General features: G+C 28.9%; 1 protein-coding gene across 1 annotated transcript; it reads right to left on the reverse strand.

The window, feature by feature from the left end:
• LOC102582821 (pumilio homolog 12-like) lies at positions 1-4,467 on the reverse strand. The gene is made up of 5 exons (XM_015302805.1): positions 3,581-4,467; positions 3,337-3,499; positions 3,011-3,064; positions 438-646; positions 1-345 (listed from the first exon to the last, which is right to left on the reverse strand). Exons 1-5 carry the CDS (start codon positions 4,465-4,467, stop codon positions 69-71), a joined length of 1,590 nt encoding a protein of 529 aa, XP_015158291.1. The 3' UTR covers positions 1-68.
• Between the last annotated feature and the right edge of the window lie 5,339 nt (positions 4,468-9,806).

Consider the following 9,806-nt stretch of genomic DNA (forward strand, 5'->3'; position numbering starts at 1 on the left):
AAATTAGCAGCTCCAGATGGCTCATTTTGTTTCTTATACGATATAAGCAGGCTCATAGACCAAGGAATTTAGTGAACTAAACTTACCTTTGCTCTTTGCAGTGATGACTGGATGACAAAGTTACCATAAGGGTCCATCAGTAGCATTGAACCACTTGGATTACTGAGCAGCTCCGTGATAATTCTCGTGGAGTGCTCTTCTCCTGAATCGAGGATAATTTTCTCAACAACATTACTAGCGTACTTATTGCATGAGAGAGTCAGAAAGTTTCCTTGAAGCCTATCAATTAAAATATCTGTAACTCTTGGTAACTTCAGTCCCACAAGATGTTGCACCACATAGTTGCTACATGAAATGAAACATAAAAGTAATTAGACCTATATAGCAACTTCACCTTCACACATTACATAAGCACAAGAAAAAGAAAAAAGCCATACCCATATTGATCTTCTGATAGCTGCACTGCATTTGTCAATATCTCAGCAATTATGCAATCTCTAAGTTCTCCACCAGCAGATTCTACGCATGACTGTATCACACAGCACCCACTTTTTTGGGTAGCAATTGCAAAGCAGTTATTTGCAATTTCATAGAGAAGAGGCTGCAATATGCAGTTAACTTGTGAGATACTTGTTTCAGGCAAAAACAAAAGTTAAACAGAAGCACTAATCAAGCTAATGGAAGAGGCAGGCTACAGGGGAACACCCGACATCTTATACAGAGAAAAGGGACATGAGAGTGATTGTAAGCAAGGGTTTATTTATATTCGGCAAAAATATGAATATAGTGGAAATATATAAATTACATTCTAGTAACAATATAGGAAAGAAATAAAAGAAGAAACACTAATCTTGAGGGAATTGTGCATAACAACAATTTGCAGACATGAAGAATAACCAACATAAGCTAGTGTAATTTAATTTACTGGAAACAACAAGAATTTTCATTCTGTTATGCCTACTCCTTTGAACCAATATTATATATGTGAACTTTTTCTTTCTTCACAGCTTTTTTCCATCTAACATAGATTTATCATTTCATCTCTATCAAGTTTATATCTAATAAAATCACAACTCTCATGTTACATTTTATTGGTATCTGGCTATCTATAAACAGTTAAAGTTAGCTGGTCCGTCAGAGTACACAATCAATGAACTAACCTCTAATCTCAAATTAGAAGGAGCAAGCTACATGAGCAATCTGTATCCATTAAGCTCTATTCAGGTCTATTTCATATCATTACTAAATAATTTAAGGCAAATTAAGGTTCTTTAGAAATTAGAACTAAATATTCATACTTATCTCAACTCACTTTTATGTATACTTTACTAATAATGTATTTGGCTCTATAGCTAAATCCATGTGATTTATGTCTCCCTTGTGATTATCTTCAACTATCATATTGTCACATCTAAGGAACACTAGTGAACATGAAAGTCTACATAAAATACAACTAAACCATACCAAGCAACCTTACTTCATTTTATCCTCTATGGGGAAGTTTGGTTACAATGATTAGGGGAGTTACCAAGTATGATTGTATGCATTAGCTAAAACCAGGATACAATTTATACAAAAATCAAGGGATATAAGGTGGGATCGTCTATGCTGGTTATAATCCTAGGGTTATGTTTCTGGGATGACCTTGTTTTGAACCAAACGACCCATGTGTTGTCTGCACCCTCTAGGGTATGAATATTTCCAATCTTGTGTAATCATCAACTTAGATAAAATTCGGACACTCCTTAATAAATTTAGTTTTGCCCACCCTTGAAAGTATCTATTCTTACATTAAGTAAATAAATTTCAAACAACAAGGACTTAGGGTTCTGCATCCCATGTTTCTATAAGAAAGAAAAATGTGAAATATAAAAATGTTCTACAAGCATATGCATGTTATCATCCTCTAGTGTTACCTTAGAGAAATGTCTTCCTGAAAGGTTCTAGCAAGCGTACAAGGAGAGGTAAACAAGAACAAATTAAAACCATTCATCACAATGCATTAAAGAGCTTTCATTATTTTTGAGCAATGAAACTAGTTGTCTTCCTATGTCATTCAGACTCTTCAAAAATGTTGGATCCTCCAAAGATAGTGAATTTTTGAAGGATCAAACATGAGTGGTTGAAATTTTTGGAGGATCTAACTGGGGTGCAATTGCATTTTTGGAGAGTCAGAGCAACGTAGGTGTCTTCTACAACAAAAGCTAATGGCATGAAACTTTTACAACCCTCACCTAATGTTCAAGGAAATTCTTCATTTAGTCATTGACATTATATACAAATAGAAGTTGTCTAAAACAGACCAGCAGGCTCAGTAAAACTCACTGCATGCTCGAACTTGATATAGGCACACATATATACATTAAAAAGGATAAAAATAGGTACATATATAAAAGAAACCAACCCACTGAATTTAAAATCTGCCGCCATGTACATAGGCTAAATTTTCCATGATGTAAATTGAATGACCCGTATATCGATATTGAAACCAAAAGATATCAATAAGAGAAGAGCTAAAATATTGATTGCAACAATATCCAAACTCAGAATACAAGTTCATATGCTTGCCATCGCTACTTCTAAGCACATAGCTATAACCTTCAAATTTATTCATTTACATGTAAACATGACAGGAAAGACCAATGTATTTCAGGATTTTAACATGAAGGAAGTAGTTAAGTTAGAGCAGAAACCAATGACAGAGGTAGTATTTTCAGCAAGACGGCTCAAAACATGAAGAAGTAAACACACAAAGTCAAAGGAGGTTCAACATCTACTATATATATATATAGTTTAAACCTATCGGATTCCCCAAAAGTAGTGTAATATCAGAGAATCCGACACTGGTGCGGTGCAACTTAGGTATAAACATAAAAGAGAATATACCATATATAAACTGTTTAAGTTTTCACCAAGGGGGTTCGGATGATATAAACTTATGTTGGTGCAGGGTCTAAAGTGAAGAGTGCAACTTAGGTATAAACAAAAAAAGAATATACCATATATAAACCGAATTTTTCACGGGTTCCAATGAACCACCACTTGGTTCTACCTTGTTCCACCCCTACATACAAATACAACTAGTTGAAACAAGCAATTGCTTTACCCTACACCATACCATGTATGACACAAAAAGTTATTGTACTTCTCTTGTGTACCAATTGTACACATGGATGAGAACAAAAAATCAAACTTTTTCAACTCTTTCTTTATTGACAAAAACATAGAATAAAGACTCAATTTCAATACAGTAGTAATTTAATAAAAGGTGGGGCACACAGAAAGAAAAAGACAATTCCAATCACACAAATTCTTCAAGAATTATGAATTGTTTACCCTTATATACTCAGGAGGGTATGTCTTCACACAAAATTGTATCACGTGCTGACCACTTTGATCATTAGCCAATGCAACAGCAACAGGAGCTATAGCAGATAAAATCGTGTATATTTGATGTGGGGTAAGAATATTGTCCAACAATTTCTGCATTGCTCGAGCCCTGGTAAATAATGTAATCTCACAAGTTAGAGAGTTTGTTTTCGATAGATCGTAAAAAGAAAACTAATTTAATCACACATACCCATGTTGGCTGAAACAGATACCAATAAACTGGTGGGTATTTCTTGTTATTGCTTGAATAATAGAGGTCCTCTGTTCCTCGTTACATACAGCAAAAAGTTTCTGAATAACATAACTTCCAGACTGATTCTTCATCAAATCACTAACACACCCAATCAATTCGCTAAGAATACCTCCAATTTCTTCCTTATTCCCTTTGTCAAGCTTAGACTGAAGCAATTTGCTTCCTTGTTGATCCTTAGCCAAAGCAACCATTTTTCCTCTCAATTCACAACCAATTTGGTTATACTTCGAAATGGGTGACCCAATTCTAAAATTGTTTGGCATAAAACCGTTCGAATATCTATAAGACATATAAGGGAACTGGTTAATGAGTTCCCTATTCATCAATGGTGCCGTGTTCGGCAAGAAAGCACCACCCCCAAGACCAAGAGAGTAACCATTAAGTTCATAGTTAAGTCTCAAGTAGTCATTGTCAATAAATGGTGATGATGGTTCTGCATAGTACCATGGCTGTGATCGAAGTCCACCAGCAGATAGAGGTTGAGGTTGATTCAGAAGGTTCGGGCCCACAGTCAGATTCTGGTGGGCCCCATTAATTGCATTCTGGGCCCGGATTAAACCCTGCAAGTCAGCACCATTGTTGAGCCTTTCTTGAGCTCTAAACCCTGTTAAAATTTCATCATCATACAAACCATCCGCCGTAGAATTCACCGGAGGAGGAACACCAAACGACGGGAGAGGAACCTGTTCATCATCAAGCCTTAGATTACCAAACAAAGATTCAAGAGGAGGACCACTGTTTGTGAGGCTACGAGGATGAAATTCTTGAAACCCATTCCGGTGAAGTTGGTAGCCGGAGTTGTTTTCCGGCGAACGTTTATCCATGATCGGAGATTTAGTTTGTTAAAGAAGAAAAAATAAAGGGGGGGTTTTAGTTTACCCTATTTCTTGGGGGTGCTATAAATAAGGAGTATTAGAAGGGAATTTTGGTTAATATAGGAAAAATTAAGGCCAATTTAATTATGGTTAAAGAAGAGATAAATAAGGGAAGAGATTGAAGAGTTAGAGAAGAAGAGAAACACTGTATTAGAATCTCATGCAATATTTGGAAATTTTGGATTTTAGTTTGGTTTAAACACTAACTCTGACCTTTTTTTTATTTTATTTTGACTTCAAAATATTTTGACTTAAATGTTGATAAAATAAAACTTATTATATTATAGTGACACATGGGATTTTAATGGAGATGTTGTTATATGAGATTAGTAGTGAATCAAAGAGTAAATTTACGGAGGATTATATTTGTGAAGTCAAAGATATAACGGAAGAGGTATATATATATATGAATTGAAAAATATATATGGCGTGAAAGTATAACAAGAAATATATGTATTCTATTATTCTATTTTTAATATTATAGGGATATATTTTACACTTTTCTATAAATTTTGATATATGTAAATTATAAATAATTTATATGATAATATAATATTTAATATATGTAAATTATTGAATAAATAATTTCGAGTTAAATGTTGTTAAAATAAATGTGATTATTTATTAATGAAGGACATCAATAGTAACATATTCATTTTGTGGGATTTTATTGAGGATGTTGGTAAAATATGATGCAAAAGTACATAGAACTGTATTTATAATGAAAAATATATTTTAAAAAAATAAAATAAATAAATAAATATATATATAGAGAGAGAGTGTATGGAGAACTATATTTGAACTGAAAAACATAATGGAAGAGATATATATGGAGCGAAAGTACAGAGAACTATATTTGAACGGAAAACATAATGAAGAGATATATATGATGCGAAAGTATAATGATAGATATATGTAAACTATTCTTAATATTATAGGGATATATTTCACGCTATTCTATAAAATTTAATATATGTAAATTATATTTAATTTATATGATAATTAAATAAAGTTAACATAAAACTAATCGTAAAATTGACATGAAACTAATTACATCGTTGAATAAATAAAGTTAACATAAAAATATAATAAATGAATTCTAATTACATCATTCAATAAATAGAGTTAACATAAAAATAAAATAAATGTACATATTCTAAAAAATTGATAACAAACCAGATTTTGAAAATCAATGATTTATCGAGTATTTATGTGTTAGGCTAACCTTACGTAATTTGGTAATTTTGAAAAGTTCTTTTTTGCGACAATCTCTTTTTGAAAAACTATGGTTGGAGAGTAATAATTTTATTTAATTAGTTTGAAATAAAAAAAAATCAATATTAGAGCATTAATTGAACGTAACCAAGGTTCCAAAATTTATTTTTCTGTAAAAAAAGACATTTTTTCACCTTTTCAGAAACAACTTTTGCTATTATTATTCAATAGGTCAAGTCAATCATCAAGTGTACCTATTTGAAGAGCAAATAATATAAATGAGTTATCTAGTCAAGGTAGTAATCTCAAGCTTTCACGATTCACCCGATCTTTATACAGTAGCTTAATAAGAACTTGATTTGAAGTGGTATAACGAAATTATGAATTATTTTTATAATATTATATTTTTCTTTTAACATTCTTTTATAATTTGATGGAGTTCAAAGTACATATCAATACTAAGAAAATAATAGATATAACACAATTTAACCATGTTTGAATTAACATTCAAATAGGAACGGAATAATAGTTTTTAGTTTTAACACAACTCAATCACATTTGAATTAATATTCAAACAGAAAGGGAGTAATAGTTTTAGCACAACTCAACCATGTTAGAATTGACATTCAAATAAAATACAAAATCGATTTTATTTGGTTCCACTTGTAGACGTGTTTCCAAGTAATTACTGATTTTGGATTAATATTTATTTACCAGCTGTGGTTAGTATTAAGGCCAATACCAATTCTTATGAGGTTTAATTAGTTGCGCGGCGTTTGAGACTTCCTAAACTTTTTTTATTTTGATTTCAAACACTAATATTTTCAAAATATTTCGAGTTAAATGTTGGTAAAATAAAAGTGATTATTTATTTCGAAACATGGATATTAGTAGTGAATCATGAATTTTATGATATGATATAATAACACGATCACATCAAATCGATCATTATATAAAATATGATTTTTAATTATTATATAATGATAATAGATAATATTTTAGAATTTTGGATTAAATTACTTACATCTTCATAACAATAAATAATTTTTTTATAAAATTGCATCTAACAGCCTGTGTTGATTACCATCTTATTTACTTGAACTAATCCTTACTAATATAAATATTAACAATAATATTATTACGTAAATTAACTAACATTACAATATGATATTTCGCTTAAAGGTATTATGTTGATAACTATTTATAAAATTGAATAATTGAGATAAAATTTTAATACGAGTAATAAATGAATGAAGATAAATTTGACGTCTAGCAAAAAATAATATTTCATAAAACAAAACGAAATTTTGAAAATCAAAGAATAGTTTAGAGAAAAAAATAGAGGTTTCAAAATTCAAAATTTTATATAATACAAATAAATCCTCAAATTATTTAATTATTGAGAAAAAAGTATGTTATAAATCTAAAAAATTTCTTTTGGATTTTATTTTCCAACTAATTTTTTCGTTTTATGCGAAAATACCAAAAATCTTATAAAATAATTAAAAATACTTGATAATTTCAAATTAATTCATTGTTAAATAACTTTTAACTAATTTGATTATTTATTGTTTAATTATGAAATTTGGACCATGTTAATTTTTATTATTTAGTTATTAAATTTTATTCATCATTAATTTATTTGTTTTTAATTATATATATCTAAACTAACTTCGGAAGAACATAGTGTTTCGAATTTAAGTCATTAATGACAACTGTACTCTTTATTTTATGTTCATTTACATGTTATATATAAAAAAAAATCCATTCTAATTTTAACATTAAATATTTTATCTGTAGTGAGAAGTTTTTAAAATAGTTGAAATGACATAACGATGACAAAGCGATTAGAGAGAATGAAACAAAGCGATTAGAGAGAATGAATACCTGCACTTTTGGATTTCGAGTTGAAGACGGAAGTCAACTCAGAAGAATTATAGATACAAATATTTTCAAGATTCTAATACAAAACGTTATTATACAAATATTTGCAAATTATTAAACCTCAATGAAATATTTTCACATTTGTATGTCTCAATGGCTTGGCAAATTTTCTAGATTCTTTTTGCAACAAGATAAATTATAAACCTCAGCGAAATATTTTCATATTTTTATGTCTCAACGGCTTGGCAAATTTTCTAGATTCTTTTTGCAACAAGATGGATAAAAATTTCAAGTATTTATGTGTTCTCTAACTTGTTAAGTTAATTTTGAAATATATTTTTTTGGGACAATTTCTTTTCGAAAAACTATTTTTGGAGAGCGCTAATTTTTATTTAATTAATTTGAAATAAAATGCTTTTTTTATCAATATTAAAACATTAATTGAACTTAACGAATGTTCCAATTTTATTTAGTTTTTAAGAAAAGTTATTTTTTCATCTTTTTGAAAACAACTTTTGCTATTAAAATTTAAGAGAACTTATTTTCCCCCCCCTAAAATCTTGATCAATTCAAAAGTTGTCTTTCTTCAATTCAGTTACCATTTCCTAATGTATTATGGTCAAGTCAATCCCCTAGTGTACCTATTTCAAGAGCAAATAGTATAAATGAGTTATCTATTCAATGTCATAAGTAGTCTCAAATAAGTTTTCACAATTCACACGATTTTTATATAGTAGCTTAATAAGAACTTAGTTCGATGTGATAAAATAAAATTATGAATTATTTTTACAATGTTTATGTTTTTCTTTTATCATCTTTTTATCATCTGATAGAGTTTAAAAAGCGTATCAACACTAAATAGGAGGGGAGTAATAATTTAACACAACTCAACCGCGTTTGAATTAATATTCAAATAGGAAGGGATTAATAGTTTAACACAACTTAACCATGTTTGAATTAACATTCAAATAAAATACAAAAGTAATTTTAACACAACCCAACTGCGTTTGAATTAATATTCAAATAGGAAGGGATTAATAGTTTAACACAACTTAACCATGTTTGAATTAACATTCAAATAAAATACAAAAGTAATTTAACACAACCCAACTGCGTTTGAATTAATATTCAAATGGGAAGGGATTAATAGTTTTGAGTTTTGACACAACTCAACCACGTTTGAGTTAGCATTCAAATAAAATACAAAACTGATTTTATCTGATTCCACTTGTAGATGTGTTTCCACGAGTAATTATATTACTGATTAGGGATTAATATTTATTTAACAACTATGGTTAGTAACTTAGTATTATGACAAGTTTTACCAATTTTTATTAATTGTTAATTGTTGCTTGGCACCAGGAATTACATATTCGAGGAAGGTAATAACTTTTTTTCTTATACTTACAAAGAAAAAAAAGGATAAATACTAATTATTATTATTTTGGAATTTTGATAATATTATACAAACACTATAAATTGCAATTTTTTTTTATATCAATATGATGAAAAAATACATCTTAAAATATTGATTAAAATTTATATCGTTTGATTCTTAAAAAGAAAATCACGACAACTAAAAAGGAACGAGTAAGATTTAAAGAGGGTAAAATATAATTAACTCCCAAATTTAAAATGATATTTTTAGTATTGTGCCAATTTTTATATGAATAATTGAAACTCGTATATATAGAAAATGTTAAACTTCCAAGAAGGGAGTAAATAACGTACTAAAATTATCAACTGAATAATAATAATTCACATGTGAACAAGAGAATTAAAGGATGATAGTGAATTGGTTTGATTCAAATGAAACATTATTACTATTAATACTATTTCACTCTTATTTTATTTTTTTCATTGAGTAATTATTACGTCTCTCATCTTTTATAGCAATACATATAATTTCAAGGAAATGATCTCTTATAACATTTGCAAAATTTAAAATTAATTTTTTTTAAAAAATCTCTTATATGTTACTTTCATATATCTTTTATATATAAAAAAAATTTGAAAATCATTTGTATAAGGCCATAGTTTCGCAAGTGTGACTTTATGAAGGTGTTGAATTAAATAATCAATTGTTTATAGTTTTTATGATTATAAATTTTGAAATTCTGCTTATTTTACTTTGTGTTTTTTTTTTATCAAAATATTACTTTTGGAGAGTATCAATGTTTTGCTAGTAT

This window comes from Solanum tuberosum, unplaced genomic scaffold (genome assembly GCF_000226075.1).
Source record: "Solanum tuberosum cultivar DM 1-3 516 R44 unplaced genomic scaffold, SolTub_3.0 scf00381, whole genome shotgun sequence".
Classification (NCBI taxonomy): Eukaryota; Viridiplantae; Streptophyta; class Magnoliopsida; order Solanales; family Solanaceae; genus Solanum; species Solanum tuberosum.

Excerpts from the sequence above, each read along its gene's own strand:
- LOC102582821 (XM_015302805.1), bottom strand. The coding sequence starts at position 4,467 with ATGGATAAACGTTCGCCGGAAAACAACTCCGGCTACCAACTTCACCGG. Across the intron at positions 3,500-3,580 it reads ATCTGTTTCAGCCAACATGG|GGCTCGAGCAATGCAGAAAT; the intron begins GTATGTGTGATT and ends ATTATTTACCAG. Across the intron at positions 647-3,010 it reads TGGAACCCGTGAAAAATTCG|TTTTTGCCTGAAACAAGTAT; the intron begins GTTTATATATGG and ends GTTTAACTTTTG.